At 43.0% G+C, this 21,049-nt stretch overlaps 3 protein-coding genes across 5 annotated transcripts; 2 read left to right on the forward strand and 1 right to left on the reverse strand.

The window, feature by feature from the left end:
* Positions 1-118: 118 nt before the first annotated feature.
* On the forward strand, positions 119-7,807 carry kdm1b (lysine demethylase 1B). Its single transcript, XM_080515721.1, has 21 exons — positions 119-254; positions 835-977; positions 1,137-1,258; positions 1,340-1,429; positions 1,612-1,723; positions 1,839-1,952; positions 2,036-2,074; positions 2,222-2,414; positions 2,974-3,158; positions 3,251-3,421; positions 3,507-3,581; positions 3,680-3,814; positions 4,055-4,226; positions 4,547-4,674; positions 4,963-5,094; positions 5,194-5,268; positions 5,372-5,488; positions 5,837-5,962; positions 6,063-6,185; positions 6,457-6,609; positions 6,713-7,807. The coding sequence occupies exons 1-21, from the start codon at positions 239-241 to the stop codon at positions 6,794-6,796; spliced, it is 2,505 nt and encodes an 834-aa protein (XP_080371847.1). The 5' UTR covers positions 119-238; the 3' UTR covers positions 6,797-7,807.
* Positions 7,808-8,703: 896 nt separating this feature from the next.
* On the forward strand, positions 8,704-16,813 carry LOC308144734 (uncharacterized protein). Of its 3 annotated transcripts, none has more exons than XM_080515918.1 (20): positions 8,704-8,987; positions 10,180-10,287; positions 10,391-10,510; positions 10,805-10,957; positions 11,051-11,164; positions 11,535-11,636; positions 11,979-12,104; positions 12,353-12,436; positions 12,586-12,705; positions 12,990-13,058; positions 13,168-13,257; positions 13,485-13,607; positions 14,061-14,183; positions 14,336-14,458; positions 14,600-14,677; positions 14,794-14,916; positions 15,588-15,737; positions 15,809-15,889; positions 16,047-16,175; positions 16,263-16,813. In XM_080515918.1, the coding sequence occupies exons 1-20, from the start codon at positions 8,942-8,944 to the stop codon at positions 16,325-16,327; spliced, it is 2,127 nt and encodes a 708-aa protein (XP_080372044.1). In that variant the 5' UTR covers positions 8,704-8,941; the 3' UTR covers positions 16,328-16,813. The 3 variants fall into 3 exon arrangements, with proteins under 3 accessions (XP_080372044.1, XP_080372045.1, XP_080372046.1); XM_080515919.1 differs by having other exon boundaries at positions 10,180-10,233; XM_080515920.1 differs by lacking the exons at positions 10,180-10,287; positions 10,391-10,510.
* A 1,065-nt stretch (positions 16,814-17,878) lies between these two features.
* On the reverse strand, positions 17,879-20,749 carry LOC308145174 (sperm acrosome membrane-associated protein 4-like). The gene is made up of 3 exons (XM_080516536.1): positions 20,621-20,749; positions 19,877-19,987; positions 17,879-18,464 (listed from the first exon to the last, which is right to left on the reverse strand). The coding sequence occupies exons 1-3, from the start codon at positions 20,673-20,675 to the stop codon at positions 18,241-18,243; spliced, it is 390 nt and encodes a 129-aa protein (XP_080372662.1). The 5' UTR covers positions 20,676-20,749; the 3' UTR covers positions 17,879-18,240.
* Positions 20,750-21,049: the final 300 nt, after the last annotated feature.

The raw sequence follows: 21,049 nt of genomic DNA on the forward strand, positions 1-21,049 counted from the left end.
TGGTCGTTGCTGTGGTTACAGTGTAGTACGGCGAGCGGCAGAGTACAAACCAAGTCGCAAAGTCGAAACGCCCATTTCCTCCCCGCAACGGGAAGTGGTGTACTGGGAGCAGCGACGCATTGATTTCCTTCCCCCACAACAATAAAAGGGAGACGAAATCCACAATCCTTCAGACATCGCGTCAGAAACTTCAAAACGTGAATAAATCCCGGGTTTTAAGGCCGCTCGGGGGTCAGCGATGCTGTCGGACGCAGGTTCGTGCTCATATCGACGCGACGCAGCTCCAGAAGCGACGTGCTAAAATGACAGGCTGACTTTGTTTTGTTGATTTAAAGAGCCGTCTGGCGGCTACACGTGCCACCACCTCCACGGTGGACACATACTTCACCTCGTGTTTCTTCGGCTGTAGTCAGTTTGTAGTTTGAAACGTGATTTGTCTCAATTTAGATGGGGTTTTTTTTGGTCCAGCATGAAGAGCTTTGTCGGTGTTTCGGATGAACTGGTTTCCCTGGTAACTAGTGTCCGACTTCCTTTAGCGTCCGTCGTTGCTGCGAGTAACAGCGAAGGCTAAAATAAGACCCTCAAAATGTGTGACACCTTGAAACTTTATCGTGAATGCGGTTCAATGCAGTTTGCCAGGCCAGTTGCGGATTTCTGTCGGACTTTTAACATCCGCTGTTACGAGCAGCAACAACGGACACCAAAGGAAGTCGGTCACCAGTTAACAGGGAAACTACTTAATCCAGAACATCGGTCCCCATAATGGCCTAATTGGGAATTAGCTCCACTATGCTGCCCATGAATTCATGTATATTTGTTGTTATTCATTATTAGACTACTCCGGCAATGCCTCTGGAGCTCGGAGAGCCAAGAAGAGGAGCTCTGGGGAGTCACCAGGGGACGGACAGACCCTGCGCTCCTCCGGGAGGCAGATCAACGTCCGAGTGAAGCGAACCAACAACCCTCCACCTGGGCAGGTGAAGCAACAGCCTCTCCCTGTGCTGCTCCTGCACATCATGGCTTTAAATGCTATATATATGCTTCATCTGAATGTGTTGATTTTACAAAGAAAATACGTGATCTTTGGTCATGTTTACTTTATATATGTATATCTGTGATGTTATTCTCATCTTCAGAGTAAACGAAAAGCCACAGACACTGAAGAAGAAGATGATCAGTCTGAGAAGAAGTACAGGAAATGTGAGAAGGCAGGATGTTCGGCCATGTACCCCGTTTGTTTTGCAAGTGCCTCTGACAGGTAATACATCAGAAATCACACCTTCTCTGGTTTTTGCTGACAATGTCCAATGAGGTCACGCCCTCCGTCTCTTCCCTGCAGGTGCGCTAAAAATGGTTACACGTCTCGCTGGTATCATCTGTCGTGTGGGGAGCATTTTTGCAATGAGTGTTTTGATCACTACTACAGAAGGTAAAACAATTGTTGGCTGAAGGACTGATCCTGCTGCCTCAGTGTCCAAGTCAATTTAACATCTATGTCAGTGTTGGTTTCAAAATCATTACACATAGTTCTGCTGAATCAAAATCAAATGTTTGATTGTTCAAAGTTGTCCAGCATTTTGACCAAAAAGGTTTTTACTCCTCTTACATCAGTCACAAAGACGGCTATGAGACTTTTGCATCGTGGAAGAAAACCTGGACGAGTAACGGGAAAAGTGAACCCAGTCTTAAAGCTTTCATGGCAGATCAACAGCTGCCTTTCTGGGTACGTGCACAAACACTCCTCAGTGGGATTGTTTGACAGTTCTCTGGGACTTTTTTTTGTTAATTTATCAATTCTCGAATTCATCAATGGTCGCATAAATATGTCCGTTTTTCAGGTTCAATGCACCAAACCGGATTGCAGGAAGTGGCGGCAGCTGACCAAGGAAATCCAGCTCACTGCCTCTCTTGCAGCAACGTACCGCTGTGGAATGAAGATCAACAACATCAAGGTCAACAGAAACCACAACAATCAGCCATTTACCAAATTCTCTCCGTATGTACTGTGTTCAAAATGTCGTGTGTTTGCCTGCAGACCGAGGGACCTGACCAGTGCTCCCAACCTGAGGACTTGGTAAGCTGGTTTTGATTTCTGCTAAATATAATGAATGATTTTCTTTCCAAATAGTTACTTATTCTACATACGTCCTGCACGTGTGACATTCAGAGCTGATTGGATGATTTGTTTAACGTGCAACGTCGTGCCGTTTCGTCCTTAAAGAGAGTTGCCGAGGTGACTGACAGCTGGTGGCATTCCATGCTGATTCTGCCGCCGTTGTTTAAAGAAAGTCCAGCCAGCCCGTTCCTCTCTGCTTACTACCCGGACTGTGTGGGGATGAGTCCTTCGGGCTCTCCGAGCACCATGTCCCTGAGCGAGCTGCGAGCGGATCACTGCAGAGCTGTGCAGCCACAAAGTAAGTCTGTCTGCGCCATTCAGCAGCCACTATGAAATGTATTCCTTCCTCTGTGTGTAGAGGCAAGGCAAGGCAAAGCAGTATTATTTGTATGGCGCGTTTTACAGACACAAGGCAGATGGGTTGATGAAGTACCAGCTAAATGCTACTGGATGAGCGCAGCTCTCGATTTCTCAGCAACCAAAGAAATTTTGAAATCGACGTGGAGAGTAAATGAAGGGAAGATATGGTTAACACAAGGCATAAAACATAAAATGCATTTGTCCATCTTCAGCTGGATGTCATGCAGGTGAAAGTGACTGAGGCCTTTGTTTGCTCTTCAACAGACTGATAAACTGCCAAACTCACCCAACACAAGTATCAGTGTATTAACCCACCCATCCCTACTAATTATTTACTTAATATTTAATTATTTAGTTATATATTCAATGTCTATGTGTAACTGCCACTCCGGGCTTCTGCATTTCATGTAGTGTCTGACAACAAAGATAGTTCTTGAGTATGAATATCTTGAATATCCCATTGATATTCACGTGGTAATTATGGTTCTGTTCCTCAGTTCCAGGCCTGTGTCCATATTTCCAGCCATTCTATCAGCCCAACGAATGTGGGAAGGCTCTGTGTGTGCGGCCGGATATGATGGAGCTGGATGAGCTTTATGAGTTTCCAGAATTTTCGAGGGATCCCACCATGTATCTGGCTCTGCGTAACCTCATCCTGGCCTCCTGGCACAAAAACTGTGAGGTACACTGCGGATGACGGGTGTCGTGTTTTAAAATTGACGACGGCCGCGTACGATCACGACAGCGAGAATGCTTCGTTTTGTCTCTCTGAAGGAGGTGCTGACTCCTCAGAGATGTGCCGTCCACGTCATCGTCCGAGGTTTGGTGCGTGTGCGCTGCGTCCAGGAGCTGGACCGGGTTCTCCACTTCATGACCAGGAAGGGCCTCATCAACACCGGCGTGCTGGCGGTGAAACGGCCTCTGCTCCCGGAAAGATACCGCTCTGTGGGTCGTCCCTTCTTGTACCTCGCCGTCACAACATCCGATCGTTAAAACCATTGGGTAAAGGATTTTCCAATATCTCCTGCAGAAGAACGTCCTGATCATCGGTGCCGGGGCTTCGGGGCTGGCCGCAGCTCGCCAGCTGCAGAACTTTGGCACAAAGGTAGACAAATAGTCCCAACAGCGTTTATAACCTCGCATTTGATCTCGTGATGTTTTCTGCTCATTGAGCTTGACCCGTGCTCTTCGTTTCCTGTACAGGTGGTGGTGCTCGAGGCGAGGGACAGAATTGGCGGCCGGGTTTGGGATGACGACTCTCTGGGGGTCATTGTGGGTCGAGGAGCTCAAATCGTCAACGGATGTGTGAACAACCCCATTTCCCTCATGTGCGAACAGGTAAGAAAGAATGTTTTCAAACACTTTGAGAAGTCCAAATTTAAATCCCCCCCCCCCCCTCTCGATCGATTGAACAGCTGGATGGATTCGAAGAGAAATGAATCATGTGGCCTCTTATTGTGACCACAGACGAAATTGCCCTTGAAAACATTTGATCCTTTTATTCCAATTTTTTTTTTTTTCTTCTCTCTCTTATGTCATTACGCTTTTATCACAGAATTGGTTTTGCCTCTGTTGCAGATGGGAATCAAGATGCACAAGCTTGGAGAGCGCTGTGAGCTCATCCAGGAAGGAGGGCAGACGACGGACTCGGCCATCGACAAGCGCATGGACTTTCACTTCAACGCCATCCTGGACGTGGTGTCGGAGTGGAGGAAAGACAAGTCACAGAACCAGGACGCACCACTGGGAGGTGCTGAACCGTTGCTGTTGGGAATGTTTAGGAAGGGCAACAAACCCAGATTTTGAATCTTAGAAAATAGTTATTAAAGTGTTATACGGTATAATGGTTAAGTAGAATTATGGATATTTTTATAATGCTTTTTTCTCTTGTCGTGTTGCTCTTTCTCTTTTAGCCAGTAACTATTCACTGCACTGTAGATTAACATGAGCTACATATCCTATAGTAGCATTGTACATTTAGGTGTTTGGAATCGTGTAAAATAAACTACCAGAGTTCCTCCAGCAAACTTAAACACCCTTAAATAACATGTATGAATTCTGTTGTTTCAGAAAAAGTTCAGGAATTAAAGAAGAACTTTGTTCAGGAGTCTGGGATCCAGTTCAGCGAGCTGGAGGAGAAAGTGCTTCAGTTTCACCTCAGTAACCTGGAGTACGCTTGTGGAAGCACATTGGACCAGGTGGGAACTGCCCTCATCTAAATAGTGCTTTTAGATTTTATTTTATTTTTAAATTTCCATAATGTCTTGATGTGGTGTGATTAATTCTAGCTGAAGATTTAATTTAACGAGGAAGCCTTTTATCTATTTATATATATATATATATATATATACATTCTTTGTCATATAGATTATATTTAGATTTTTACGGCATTGCATTGATGCTAGAAGACGATGCTGCCACATTAAGAGTCACATGACTTTAAAGCCCGTTCTCTCTTTTGAGTGAACGCCTCTGTTTGTTGTTAGGTGTCGGCGAGATCCTGGGACCACAACGAATTCTTTGCCCAGTTCTCAGGAGATCACACTTTGCTGACGGAGGGCTACTCCGTTCTCCTCCACAAACTGGCCGACGGCCTCGACATCCGCACAAAGACTCCGGTTTGTAATTCAGTGCTTTTAAATCGAGAGTCGGTCGATTATGAATTACACAGATGCGGGAAAAAAAACTAAACTGAAGCATCCTTTCTTCTGCCATAGGTTCAGGCCATTGACTACTCAGGTGATGTTGTCAAAGTTACTTGCTCCAATGGTTCCCAGTGGACGGCACAGAAGGTAAAAACATATGACATGTACCCAGAGATTCTCTAAGACATTAACATTCCTAAATACAACAAAAATTTTGTAAATTCAGCTTTTTTTGTTTTTTTGTTTTCAGGTCCTTGTCACAGTCCCTTTGACTTTGCTTCAGAAGAACATGATTCAGTTCAAACCTCCACTTCCGGAGAGGAAGCTGAAAGCGATCCACAGTCTCGGAGCTGGTATCATAGAAAAGGTTCTACATCTTTACATTTGGTCTGAAAGCATTTTTTACATATAATTGGTATATTGTTTTTCCCCCAGCATTTTATAAGAAGATACTACCAGCGGTTGGTCTATCGGACAGAAATTTATCAGGAAACTATAACCCTGAAAGTGCTTAATGTTGAATTAGACCCTCTTTTTTATTATTTATTTAAGTAGATCTTTTATTTGTAAGTAAAGGAATATTCATAGCTTCATTACTGCCTGGTTGTCTAATTTAAAGTATTCACAGACTGTTGACTTTTCCATTTATTTTTTCAAATCTGTGTGTTATCTAAAATTATTGTTTCATTGATTGATTTTTTTTTTTCCCCTGCAGATGGCTCTTCAGTTCCCGTACAGATTCTGGGACAAAAAAATCCAGGGAGCAGACTACTTTGGTCACATCCCACCCAGTCCTGAAAAGAGAGGCATGTTCAGTGTCTTCTATGACCTGGATCCTCAGGTTTGTTTTTTTAACCCCCTTATTGTTTCCCATCACTCATATTAACTCAGGAAAACGAGTCGTCGTTTCAGTAACGCTGTACAATTCGGTCCTTGTGCAGAGGAAACAGGCCGTGCTGATGTCCGTTATCTCCGGTGATGCTGTACCTGCTGTGCGGGACATGGAGGACAAGGACGTGGTCAATGAGTGCATGAAGGTCCTGCGTGAGCTTTTCAAAGAGCAGGTAACACTTGTCTGTCTGTTAGAATGATCTCATACTCTTATTTTATCTGGAGGACAAATAAAGATTTAGCAGGATGACTTCCAAGTAAAGGCGTCATTGTTGTGGCTATTCTTTATGTGTTTTTCCTTTTCACCTTGTTTAATAAGATGCCGAGATTAGATACTAATAGACAAGTAGAGTCAAACGGTACCTCAGTAACTTGTTAACACTTAATACTCGTCTTGCACGGGATATCTCATTTAATCGTCCGTCTTGTTGGTTTTGTTAATAGGAAGTCCCGGAGCCGACGTACTTCTTCCTCACACATTGGAACAAAGACACCTGGTCCCAGATGTCCTACAGTTTTGTGAAGACGGGGGGTAGCGGAGAGGCCTACGACATCCTCGCTGAAGACGTGCAGGGAAAAGTGTTTTTCGCTGGCGAGGTAATAAGTGTGATTCATTCTGTTGTGCTCTATAACCGTGTCAGTTATCGACAGACCAACAGGATTTTGATTCGATTTCATTCTTTATCTTCTTTCTTTCCAGGCCACCAACCGACACTTTCCTCAGACTGTGACAGGCGCCTACCTCAGCGGGGTCAGAGAGGCCAGCAAAATGGCTGCTGTATAACCAGTCAGTTCCTCAAGACTCACAAACACACCAGCACGGTCTCACGGACTGCAACCGAGCAACAGACCTTTTGGTAAACTCGGGACGGTGACACCTGAATTGCTCCACTTGAAAAGATGTTTAGCTGTACCAGGGTTAAGTAGAGGCTCTCCGGGGCCTGGTTCTACATATTTAACACCACAAAGAGTTTTTAAGTGCTTTTTATTTATATCAAAATCCATCAGGTAAGAGGTTATCTTTTGGTGAAGAGATGCAACTAAAACCTACTTTCAAGTCATAAATGATTGAAAATAATTCTGTAGCTTTGCCTGAGCTTCACTGTGCAAGAAATCAGGATGATGTTGACTTCAAACATGTTTGAACATCTGTGATGACAAAAAAAAAAAAGATAATAGTCTGAATGAAGCATTGGTAATCATGGTCATTTCATCACAGATGCAACTGTATATTGTGCTTTCGTATTTATAGTTAACGTTTTGAGATTTTGTGACATTTACCAGATTTTCTTTGAGAGTTACCAATGTTTTATACGGCTGTAACATTTTTGAATCGTACATGTAGGAAAGGTGTTCCCCAAAAAAATTAGAAACCTGAATGGATGTACACTAGGAGTATTTCTGTGGTAGCACTATTGAAAATAGATACATGCATGACGAGTTGGATTTCTTTTAGGGTCGAGCTTGATTGGAACGGATATTGTCCCTCTTGTTTTCTCAGGGATGTGATCTGAACAACACCAGCAATTTAAATCGCAATGTGATAATTTTCAAGAATACGAATAAACAACAGTGACCAGTGTTTCTATTTTGTATCCCAAACGGCAAATTTCTTGAGTTTTGAAGTTGGGGAGCAACACAACAATGTTCACACTGTCTTTGATTGATGTTGCCCAACAACGGTTTCTGTGTAGAGTCTAATCTTTTTCTGGATCTTTCCATATGTATGATCACATCCTCTTTGTCTTACATTGCAATGTCTGTGTATTTATCTTGTATGTGTCTAATAAAAAGGCTGTTGACTGCCATAAATCTGTTTTCGTCAAACGTTTCCCTTCCAAGCATTTAAAACTAGAAGGAGTGTTGCATTTATGAACAAACATTTCAACACAGCCTCATCGTAGCACTGGTGGCCCAGACCGGCAATTCCCAACTGTTGTTTTTCCGGAGTTATCTGTGACCTTGACTGTACTGTATATGCTTTTGTTCTATTTTCTGATAAGAAACAGTTGGTTAGACATTACTTATGCATCTTGAACAAAGACACTCTATTCTAGCATTGAGGCTTCATATAGCATAGCAGCATATTTATTAGTATAAGATTGCAGTAATTGGTACTAGCAGTGTAATATTCTTCAAGTACACCCTGAAGGAGCATCTTTAGTGCACAATCGGAGATTCTTCCTTCCTGTGGCCCCAAGACTCTATAACTCCCACTTTTAAATAGTTTACTATGTTGTTTTTGTTTTGTTTTTTGTTAATTTCACCATTATTCTTATACAAGTCAATGCTTTGCTCTATATAAATATTCTATTACTTATTTAATGTTTATTCTTTTTTTTTAATTGACATAACTTCTATTTACTGTTGGTTTTTCTGGTGAGCAATGCTACAGTTTCCCTCTTGAATTAATGCAGTAATTCTATTATCTTGTTTATGTAATAATTATTATTCACTGGATACAATTTGTTGACCTTGTTGCCAATGTGTTATTTTAAAGAAAGCTTTGGGGGGGCGGGGCAGGACCAACGAGGAAGACGCGAGCCCGCCAGTGTCGATGACGTAATGCGTTGGCCCGCCAGTGGACCAATCAGGAAACGCGTCGGCCCGCCAGAGGCAGTGACGTAGTGCGTTGGCCCGCCTGTGGACCAATTGCGCGGCGGGCTTCACTCGCGCTCGGCCTCAGCGCCTTCCTCCAAAAAACCGAGGCGGAAGATTGACGCGAAACTGGATCGTCTCCCACCGAAGCAGAACCGGGTCTTTTAACTGCCCCGGAGACCCTCCGCACGGCGGGGACCAGACCTGCGGGTCATCCGAGCGGAAAATCTCCCGGCTGACGAACCGTGAACTCGGCCGACAGTCGGTCCAAGCTGATGCTAACTGAAGTTTGCATGAGGAGCATTGAAACGGCGTCGTAGTGTCTCACAAAATGGACAGTCCCGATAACGACTCGGATACTGTGCGTGATTCTCAAGGTATTTAAAACGCCGTCACTCCCATATTCGTCAGAAGGAGCAGCTGTGAAAGTCCCCTTTGCTTCAACGAAGCCTCCGGTTCAAATAACGTCTCGGTAGCTAAACCGTTATCAAACATAAGGCCGGTGGACCGACAGCGGCCCGCGGCAGACTCCAACCCGGCCCGCTAAACCACCAAGTAAACATTTCTAAGAAAACATCGATTTTTTTCCTTCTTTTTTTTTAAGCAATCAAACGTCTCAAGAGTAGCGGACGCAACACCAACCGTTGAGGCCCGAGCTGAGATGTCCGCGATGCCGCGGAGGAAGCTCGTTAGCACGATGCTATCCAGCTAGCCTCAGAGCCATGCTGTCCTACAAACAAACACAATGCACCGGACGCAACACGCGTTCTCTGCACGTCTCGCGCTCTCGTTTTTGGTCGTTATTGCGTGGTTTTGCACAACAGTATTCGTTTTCGTCAGGTCTGCCCTGCACTGCAACCAATAAAACCTTGAAAGTTTGAATTTTAAAGGGATGGCACTAGTTTACAGGCCCAACCCACTTGAAGTGAAATCGGACTGTGTGCGGGCCCCTTAAAATTAAAACGTCTTAAAACGTTTGTTAACCCGAGTTGGTATGGGTTGCAATATTTTTTTCCTACTAAATATGTTAATTTTGTGTGAAATGTGTGTATTTGTCATCCATCTGTATGAGCGTCAGTAAGGCAGTTGTAATACAGAGGGTACAAGGTATTAATAATCTTTGTATTCCCGTTTCAAAAGTAAAGTTTACAACAATCAGACAAATATATAATAGTGGAAATAACACTAAATGGCTGCAAAGACAAATGTAGCAGGATCAATGAAACGGGAATAATACTTTGACCCGAAGGGTGGACTAAACATTGTAAAATAAAATTAAATATACCACTAGATAGGTGTGTGACAAGAAATTGTAAGCTCTTTGAAAAGCTTTTGGATCAGTACAACATGATGCAGCGTGGAAAAAGCAACACAATGACACCAATATTATTAAAATCGGTTGAGAAACAAAACAGTCATGGTCATTTTACTATCAAGTGGTTACCATGGTGATTATTTTCCATTGTGTTTCTATGAAAACTGTGATTGCAGATCAAATGATGGAAAGGAAATGATTCGTTTATCCAACCAATTTTTTCATGATCTTCATCTTACCATGTCTCTGATCAGGAAGGGAAAGCAGCAGCTCTGAAGAGTTCATTCCTGCGTCAAAGTATCTGTCAGGTGAAAAAGGTTTCATGACAACAGCATCAACTCGGGCTCTGGTGGTAAAACAAGGCAATGGAGACGATATGAACACAACTGAAGACACGATTTACCAATTGTTCTGTTTCGGTTTATAAATTGAAATATATAATGCTTATGTTTGTATGTTTTGTAGCCTTGGGTGATATCTCAGGTGACAAGCCGCAGACAAATCTGAACGCAGCTTCTGTACCATTTAAGAAGAGGAAGACTGAAAGCAAACCATCCCAATCCAATCGTTCAAATAAACCATCAGGTTAGCACATGAGCAGACGTGGAATAAATGAGGCTGGCCAGTGGTAATGAGATGAATTAAGGCTCCATTGCATTATTAGTGGCCGATAGATGTTGATTATCTTCTTGAATAGTTAATTATTGTTTGACCCGCAGGGAAGAACGTAAGAAAAAACTCAACTTCATTGAGTTTTTGCTTTTTCTTTGGTCTTTAAAATGACAGAATAGCGTCGTCTGAAGTGCAGCCTACAATTGAAACAATTGACCAACCGCTGCTGCAAAGTCAACTTGTGTGTGTTTCCCATTTTCCTTTCAGGACCTCGTGATAAAGACCTCAGCTCAGATGAGGAACCGCAGAGTAAAACCACCAGAAAAGGACAGTCGCGACAAAAGAAAAAGTCGTCTGTGAAGACCTCTGGAAAACAAACTCCAGTTGTGAAATCCAGGAGGTCTGCAGCCGTGAATAAAGGTAGAAGTGGACCGGTCGTCTTCGACTCACCTGAAGTCAATTTTCACCCACCACTTCGAGCCTAAACACTTTTTTTTAACTTCCCGTCGGTAGTTAACTACGTTGAGAGCTTCAGCGACAGCTCGGACGACGAATCGCTGGCGTCCAGAAAAAAAAAGTCTGTTTCTAAAGAGAAAAAAGCTTCAGGGAGCAAGAAGACCACAAAAGGTACGTACAAATCACTGAGATTGTTCATTAAAGTGAATTGATTTATCATCATTCAAATAAGCAGAAGGAGTTTATGCACCTCATGCTTTTTACTGTCGATTATTCTGTTGACCCTTGATACAAAAATGGTTTTTTTTAAATGGTAGAACATAGTGAGAATTATTGTTAAATGATTAAAACAAAAACACATCAACAAATCATACCTATAAATCACTGATGCATGGAAATACATGTGAGAAATTGTTTATCCAAGGAAACCATTTCCCCGCAGGATTAGATCAAAACTATTAGGTTTGCTGCAGCTGCCATTTCTCATATATTATTACTGATAATACTGGAAACTTTGGCTTGACTCCTCTTCTTCTCCCAGAGTCTTCGAATGAAGACGTCGGCTCAGATGACGAACCGCTGGCAGCAAAGAAGAACACAAGTGTCACTCCACAGAAGAACCGAACAGACAAGTCAGCGAAAGGTGAGTGGCTTTTATTGTTGCTGCAGCCAACAGTTATTCTCATTATTGGTTATTGTGACAGTTTCTATCTGGCTGAGGGAATTCGTCGTCTTCTAAAATGTTAGAAAAGTCTCCAAAGCTGTTTACCAAAGCTACAAATCAGAATACGGTATCTTGGGTTAATCAGGTCAACAATATAAGGTAAAAAATTTCCTTTGGTAATCTTTACTTTGTGGTTTATCAAGCATTCAAAGAATTGTGAAAACACAAACTGATCAGTGAGATAGATACCCTCTTTTTTCACCAGTCAAAACTGCACAAGTGACACAAACTGGCTGCATCTAATCGTTACTTTCCTCCAAGAGTCTTCAGTCGAAGACTTGAGCTCCGATGATGAACGGCCGGCTGCCAAAAAGAAGAAGGGAAGTGCTACAAAAAAGAAAAATGCCCCACGAGGCAAGAGAGCGGCAAAAGGCAAAGCGACAAAACGTACGTAGAAACGACTGAAGCTTTCCATTATTTGACTGTTTACAAGTAAACGGTGTAACTGGGTCTGTGACAATGTTCTTGAGTGATGGCTTTTGTTTCACAATGAACCACATTATTATTGTTATTATTATTAGTAATAATTTATGAATGGATATATTCACAACAGAAGAGGAGTATGGTCTGCTTTATATCAGAACTCTGTCGTCTAAAGAAACCTGCTGCATTGAGCTCAACTGTTTGTCCCACAGAGTCTTCAGATGAAGAGAAAAGTGCAGACGATGAACCGCCGGCCGCTAAAAAGAACAGTACAGATGCTGATAAACAGCAACAACGTGAGTTGTCATTAAAACGCGAAAGGAAAATGTGTACCAAGAAAATTCGGCTTTTTGTAGGTTTTTTGTTTTTTGCTTGTTTGTTTTAAACCGACAAATGAAACCTGCTGCATCAAACTCGTACCTCCAGCTTCTTTTTTCTCCCGCAGACTCCTCGGATGAAGGCAGGAGCTCTGACGACGAGGGAAACAATAAAAATGTGGCCAAAGAGCAAAACGCTTCCAAAAACACGAGAAGAACAAATAAACGCGCAGACAAATCCCCCAACAGTGAGTGGCTTCTGTATTAGAGCACTGCTGTGTACGAAGCTAAAATGTCTTTGGGGGGGGGGGGGGGGGGGGGGTCAGAAGGTACTAGAAAGGTGCAGAAAGCAGTAAAACAACACATATTTCAATTAGTGAAAGCTAGGATTGTGATTTAATGACCCTAGTAGTTTGTGAAGGACTGTAACTAGCCTTGGATTCATCTGACCACAGTTTTCTTAATGATTTGATTCACAAGCTCAAATCACTGGTGGAAACGCAGTTTTGCTTGACTTGGCTTTTTCTCCCAGAGTCTTCGGACGCAGACGAAAGCTCTGAGGGTGAAAAGAAGACAGACGAACCCGAAGAGCAAAAGAAACGTACGTAGGAATTATTGGAAAAACTGTCAAAAGAAGACGGTGAAAAATATTGATCGTTTGTGTAAAAAAAAAAAACTTGAGCTCGACTTGGTTCTTTTTTTTGCTGCAGAATCTTCAGATGAAGATGAGAAGTCAGACGATGAACCGCGGTCAAGAAGGACAAAACTTCCTCAAAAGCGAAAATCTACAACAAACAAAGGTACGTGCAAATTACAGAAGGTGGCTGTGTTTCATCAGCGTGGTTAGAAGGAATCTCATGTTTATTTAGGACAATGCCTCATTTTCATTTGTATTCAATTACTAATTTTTTTACCCGATGAAATGATGACTTGTTTGGTTTATTGAGCATTCAGAGAAACTAATTGTCCCGTTTAAACCGATCAAAACTGCACAACTGGCTCCATCTAATCGTAACTTTCCTCCAAGAATCTTCAGTCGAAGACTTCAGCTCCGATGATGAACGGCCGGCTGCAAAAAAGAAGAAGGGAAGTGCTACAAAAAAGAAAAATGCCCCACGGGGCAGGAGAACTGCAAAAGGCAAAACAAAACGTACGTAGAAACGACTAAAGCTTTCCGTTATTTGTTGTTATTATTGTTGTTTTCTGCTTTTCGTGATGTTGAAGAGTGCACGCCGGAGGAATACACACAAAACCCTTGTCCGAAAAAGAAAAGTAAAAAGTGAAATGTGGGCGTGGCGCCGGACACACAAGCAGGTGCGATACAGGGTCGTAGGAGCCGCTACCGACACCGGGCGAAACCAAAAACCCAAACTAAAGCCAGATAACGTGAAAAACAGGACGGCCATTGAAATGAGAAAATACTTCAAACCAACTCGACTCCAGAAAGAAAAGGCTCAAACCGCTTAATATATAACAACTGTATTAAGGAAAATCACGGGGATGAAACACGCTGGACATGTCAGAGGGCTTTTATTTCCTCGGGAAGTGATAATCTAAAGAAACCTGTATCGATCACTACGTTTGATTCTGTCTTCTTCCACAGGATCTTCAGACGAAGACTTCAGCTCAGATGAAGAACCGCCGGCCGCGAAAAAGAAGGCAACTCCTGTGAAAAAGAAAAATGCGTCACGAGCCAAGAGAAGCACAAAAAGCAAAGCAACAAAACGTGTGTATATTAAATGACTGACTGCATTTATTAAAGGATGAACCATGTTTTTTTAATAGATTAATGAATTACACTTAAGTACAATGTGCTTTATATCAAAAGTCCATAATCTAAAGAAACCTGTATTGTGTTTGGCTCTTTTTCTTCCACAGAGTCTTCAGAGGAAGAGAAAAGCTCCGACGATGAACTGGCTGCAAAAAAGAAGAATACAAATGTTTCTAAAATACAAAAGAAGGAAACGAGTGTAAACAGACGTGGCGGCGGATCACAGAAAGGTGAGCAGCTTCTCTGGCTCCATTTCATCGTGTTCATGCGTGGATTCACTTCCTATAAAAATGTGTTTCACCAAAGTTGTAAACGAGGCTTAAATGTCTTGCGTTAACGGCAAATCATTTGTCTTTTCGTCCCGTTTCTAGTAAACTATGCTGAGAGTTTCAGCGACGCCTCAGATGATGAATCTCCGGCTTCGACAAAAAAGAAGAGGGCAAATAAAAGTACGTACGAATCACTGAAAGGTGTGTGGCTGCTCTACACAGAACGAGTGAGTGTAACTCCTCCTCCTCCTCCTCCTCCTCCTCCTCCTCCTCCTCCTCCTCCTCCTCTCCCACAGAGGCGTCAGATGACAGTTCGGATGATGCACCGCCGGCAACAACAAAGGGCAAGAAGTCAAGCGTTGGTAGAAGACGAGCGGCTTCAAGAAAGAAGAAAACGACAAAAAAGCGCCCAGTCAGAGGTGGGAGGCTCTCGGTGGAGGGAACCAGGTTCAATTATCTGCTCCATCAATTCATCGGTTATTTGACCCTCAAATTGTTGACGACTAAAGAAAACATGCTGCTGCCTCAGTCGCTGGCTGTGCTTACATGGAGCACAGTAATTTGATTAAAAGTACATCTGAAGATTTTCATCTGATTGGATTGCACCGATCCGATTTAATTTAGGATCAAATATGCAGATGTGAAAAATGACCTGCCCATGTTGGTATATGCCGTGAAGTGATTGGACGGGGCTCACAAAATGAAATGTGATGTCGTGGAAAAGGACAACGGGAGGTGGACGTTACAGTAAATACAGCCGGATTTGTATTAAAGAAAGAAACTTGCACTGTGGGAGCTGCTCGGTCAGAAAGTCCAAGCAGAATCTACAACATGAGTAGAAGCTAATGACTGAGCCGGGTTGAAAATGCATAAACAATGCAAATGTTGTTAGGCTTTGTAAATCAAATTGTGCATGTTGTAAATCCTTCCTCTGTTTAGTTTCTCCCGGGATTGATCCGCTGACATTCATCTCTTATTAATGAGCCGATCGGTTCTTTAATTGGAGAGAATTCAGTCACATTGACATCCCTGTAAACGCCGACCGACAAAACGAACATAACCCGAGCTGCAATAAATTCACTCTTCACAGAGTCTCTGGACCGAGACAGCAGCTCCGACGACGAGCCGGCGAGTGGAAGAGACAAGAGGTTCCCGTCCCGGCCGAAGAGGAAGTCTGCCCTGGCGTCTGAGAGCACAGATCCACGGTTCAAACCCAGAAGGATGGTGGCGATGTTCAGAGGTGAGAGCGGAACGGTGGGGAGTCTCCCGCTGCACTTTGTAGTCTGAACACTCGTTTGTGCTCGTCTGCAGTTCGGTACGCCGAGTCCTCCAACTCGGACGACGACGCAACGAAGAAGCGAAAGAAGAACGCGGCGAGAAAAGCGAGCAAGGGTGAGTTTTGGTTTCTTCGCCGTGTTCGGCAGGAGAAGGCGACGACGGCACAACGTGACGCGTGAAACAAGCGTTTTCCAGACGCGACGGTCCAACTTGTCTGGAAGCTCTTCGGCGTGACGACGCGATTCATCCGTTGTTTGAATTGCCGTTTCAGATAGCAGACGCTCCGACGAGGAACTTTTGCGCAAACACTCAGAAGTGACCAAGAGCGTGAGGGTCGTCGTGGAGAGGTGCAGCATGGAGGAGGCTCTGGCCGCTTCGCGACGGAACAAAGCCAGAACAGGTGCCGCCGCCGCAGCGACGCTTCGTTTATTGGCGACGCGGGAAAGTCCCCGGCGGGAATAACTCTGCTTATTTCCTCTCTCCGCAGAAGAGCCGAGCGGTGAGAAGCCTGTGGCGGGAGGCGGGGCGGAGGACTGCCAAGAAGAAGAGTAGGCAGGTTCAACACCGCTGCAGCACATCAGTTCATGGTCCTGTAAAATGTATTTGTGTGCTTTATTGCATTCATTTTTATTAAGATTGTAGGATTTTTACTTCATTTTTTTTAGATCGGGGAGGACGTTTTGCATCTTCCTCGCTGATTTTATGGACTGTTCCTACTAGTTACTGGTGTCAGCGTCAGAGGTTCCTCTTGTTCTCTAGTCGAGGAAATATAAATGTCTTTTAGGAGTCACGGTGTTGGTGTCAGACGGTCGCGCTCACTGCACACTCTGCATGCAGGTCTTCAAGTTAAACAGCTTTCCAGTGACGGGTTCACAGCAGAGGAGGCAGTTTCGTGATGAGTTGTTTTAATACAGATTATTTTTTTAATCTGTGAAACGCCACCCAATGTTGGTCCCTTGTTACTGTGGCCCCATCGGGGGTTTCACCTATTGCATTTACATTTTCTACACATTAAAGAAAAAGTCCCCCCAAAAAAAAGATATTGTTGGTAAATTCTTGTTTTCACCTTCATCTTACAGCAGTTCTTTTCAAAGATAACACTTTATTTTATTGGATACGCAAATATTCCCAAATTTGCTTTTCCCCAGGAGTTGTGTTTAAGACGACTGGAAGTGTTTGTCGATGTCAGAAGGTTCTTTGCTCAATCAAAACCTTGCTTTTCTTAACACCTTGAAGAAGATAGAAAAACTAAATCCTACTATGAATTACTTCCTTGGATTTTGTGAGACGAGACCGCTGATCCTGGTACTGAGGGGGAACCCAACTTCAAGGCTTTTATTTCCGTTTCTCACATATCCTACGATATCCAGAAGTTGAAATAAAATTTGGGATTCATGCCAACAAAACACCATAACGACATATAGTAATTTAGCATTTTATAACAACTATTTGTCACAGGTTATGGAACGCAGTTCCTGCCCTGAGCACTAGAGGGAGCCTTTTGGTATTGAAACGTTGGTTTGCCTCCAGTATTATACCTTCTACAACAACATCCTTTATTCCAACAGACGTTCTACAGTTCTGACATCAAATAAGTGGGTTAATAAGACTCGTTTCAGCTCATTTCTTCAGTGGTTTTAATTTAAAAAACGATTCTAAGGATTCCAATTTTTTTGAATTCATCTGATGGACCTGCTCCAGCCTCCTGTAACTCCACGTAGGTTGTAAAACTATTTTAAGATACGTTACCGAGGATATGAATTTGTTTTTGTTTGAAATTTGCAGGTCCTGTGTCTCTGTGGCTTTTCTTTGGGCGCTTCAGGTTCCTCCATGTTCAGGAACGTGCAGAACACATGACTGGTGCTCAGAGGTCAATGATTAGACTCCAGCACTCCGAATACAAACTGACTAGTGTCAGGAAGTAATGGAAATAATGATAAAGCTTCAGCAATTGGCAAAATCTGCACATTAATTTATTGTGAAAGCCAAATTTACTTTGAAACACATGGTAGTTGAAGGAAAAGTCAATAACGGACATTAAAAATGATGTTATTTTAGCAGGAATATATTATAGACTCCCCCCCCCCCCCCCAAAAAAAAAAAAAGCCAAAATTATGTCACAATGTTCACATCAGTGTCATTTCACACATATTCAACTTTAACTTAGAACTTTATATTCTTTATATTTATCATCCGATCTCCTTTTCTCAAGAAAGCGTTGAATTGCCCGGCTGCAGAGGCTCTTCTGAATTCACCTCACCACCGTCACATTTTGTGATCTAATGAGGAATCTGGACAGTTTTCACTCATTAACTTCATTTTAAAGACAAACTTCGTGTGGTGTTCATTCAGAGAGCTTCAATTCACACAGAAACAAAGCTTAAAAACAAGTTGACGCGTGACGTGGATGATTTTCATCGATATGACGGGTTACATTGTGAGCAAAGACGAGGCCGCGAAAAGGCCTAAAGCCCCCCGAAGCCCCACAGAGCGGACAGGATGGCTGCACCGAGGGCGGCGGTCAGGGAGACCTGGATGGACGTGGCGCCGTTGCAGAGGTTTGTGTTACAACAGGTGAAGCTGCTGGTGTAGCCGGCGCCCAGGATGGTGCCCGTTATGGTTCTTTCACACAGGTCCGAGTCGATGCAGCCCCGGGTCATCAGGGACAAAGTCCCAGTGGCATTAAACTCTGCGAAGAAAATACAATGTTAACTCTCCATCCAGTTCAAACACAATCTATGATAAAGGAGGTATGGACTCTTAAGAGTAAGAGAGGGTCTTAGTTACATCAGTTGCAGGGCTGAGAAGGTAGTGGTGAAAATGTTTTAGTTTGTGTACTGTGAGTTGTGTACCTGTAGAATTCTTTTCGCTCCACAAATACACCCTACAAGTCACAACTTAGTATTTACAGGTGCACAAATCCTGTTTTACAAGTCGCAGTTTGAAAAAAAACTAAACTGTCATGCTGATATTTTTCCTCCAATTGTTGCAGTAAATGTGGTGAAAAACATATTTGTGCTCCTGCATCGACGTGAAGTTCTTCCACACAAGTCACATTTTGTTTTCTTCAACTATAAAACCCACATCGCGGTTCTCAGCTGAGAAATCTGGAGAAAAACACCTGCGTTCACTGAATAGAGGAAAGAGGAGGTGCTTATCTGAGATTGACGGATTTCACAGCCAATCAGGAAAGAGGATTTTGTCGCGCAGCCAATCAGAAGAGAGGAACTTTTCTCTGTTTTGACGTGGGAGCGGAGGAAAGAAGTGACGGTACGTGAAAAAGTTTCAGCTTCGCATGAGTCGGAGTTAATTTATTAACGTGGCTAAAAAGACAACACGCGCCTGTTTCTGTGAATGAATGAAACGGGAAGAACTTTTATCGTGCCTCGATACGGGCCAAATACCTCCTCCTGATTGTCTGCGCGTCAAAATTATGTCTCCTGATTGGCTTTGAAATCCGTCAATCTCAGATAAGCACCGCCTCTTTCCAATATCCAGTGAACGCAGGAGTTTTTCTCCAGATTTCTCAGCTGAGAGCCCCAATGTGTGATTTGTAGTCGAAGAAAACAATGTGTGGAAGAAGCTCACGTCGATACAGGAGCACAAATATGTTTTTCACCAGATTTGACACCAGTTTTTGTTGTTGTGTTGTGGTTTTGGCAGTTATGATACGTGGTTGGTTCTTCTGGGCCACCGTAGTTGCCACCGTAAAGCAAAAGAAAAAAAAGGGAGGGGGCAAATAGTTGTGTTTGTGTCATTAAGGATCTGACATGTAGCAACTTGTTTGAATGTTAATTAGCTTTCATGAGCTTCGCCTTCATAGCTTGACATCAACCTAGAAACGTCAGTAACTAAATGTGCAGAAATAAAATAGATTTTTTTTTTAATTTAATAACTCATCTGCTTGTTTCCCTCATGTCTTCGACTTGCTCCCTAATTGTGATTTTTCTGAAGATGACATCATCGTGACTTATTTGATGTTTCTTGCAGTTTTGTCAAATGGCCTACACTGGTTTTCACTGTTGTGCCTGGTGTGGATGTGTTTCCCTCTTCTAGGTTGAGCCCCATCTTTATCTAGAAAGTGCTGCGCAGATGTCTTACGTGCTTGTCCTGTGAAGCAGCTGGACGTTGCATTGTCACAACTGACTTCGGATCCAAAGAGGCATCCCCCGAACAGCCCGATGGGGCAGGTGTTACAGGTCAGACTGTGTGCTGTTCAACAGGAGGAGAAGAAATAAATAAATGAGTGAGGTTATAGGGTTCTTCCCCCACAAAGGTCTGGCCTTCGCTGGCAGGAGAACAGCAGAACACCCACAAACATCACAGGTTCAATAAATCCCACAGTGAAAGTCACATAAAAGTACCGGACTGGTAGCATAGTTTGAAATTATTCCGTTATATCGACGTGGTTTGTAGTTATATCTGCTTCAGATGCGTTCAAATTAGTTTTTATTTATTCATTCGTTGCACATTAATGAACAAATTCACACCAGCAATACAATGTCTAAAGGAATACAAAACACAATTTAATTTAATTCCATCCACTGTGTGTCAGAGAAATTCACTGAATAAGAGTATCAACACTGATTTCTACTAGTTTCTACTAATGTTCTACTAATTACAATCTCAACCACTTCTGTGATCCTTTCTTGACCAAATATAACCAACCATGAACAACAACATCACAACCAGGTTAGTTTTTGTTTTGTTCCACATTTTCAGTATTTACTTAACAGCAAAAGCTTTTTAAGTATGTTTCCTCTTCGTTTGAGGCCCCGAGCCGTTCTTACGACATCAGCTTTGTCATTTCCACCTAATCAGTTTGACATTGTTCCTAAAGCTCACCAGTGAATATCGTGGCAGCGAGGACGATCACGGCTTTCCAGATGTTATTCATCATTGGTTGAGCAGGATGCCGATATCTCAGGAGAGAGGGATTTCTTTTAGATGAAGCGATCCGTGTCAGCCAACGAAGCCTCCTTCAGAAAGAATGACTGCTTACTTAAGTCACACTCTCTCGTCATGCAGCCTGAAAGAATGAGGCTCGTCTGGTTTTATTTCTCCCTTTTTGCTTTACAAGGAAGTTTCTTGCTCCATACAGGAAAGTCCACCTTCACATGTCCCTGTGAACTTGTCCTTCCTGAGCACCGGCAGCTTCTTCTACAACTTTTATGCAGTTAAAAGCTATTTGAGTGGTTCTCTAATGTACAGTAAGTCAGTGTAGCACATACATTTACACTTTTATCTCATTAGCCCTATATATTTCAGAGAGTA

This window comes from Blennius ocellaris (assembly GCF_963422515.1).
Source record: "Blennius ocellaris genome assembly, chromosome: 20".
NCBI lineage: Eukaryota > Metazoa > Chordata > Actinopteri > Blenniiformes > Blenniidae > Blennius > Blennius ocellaris.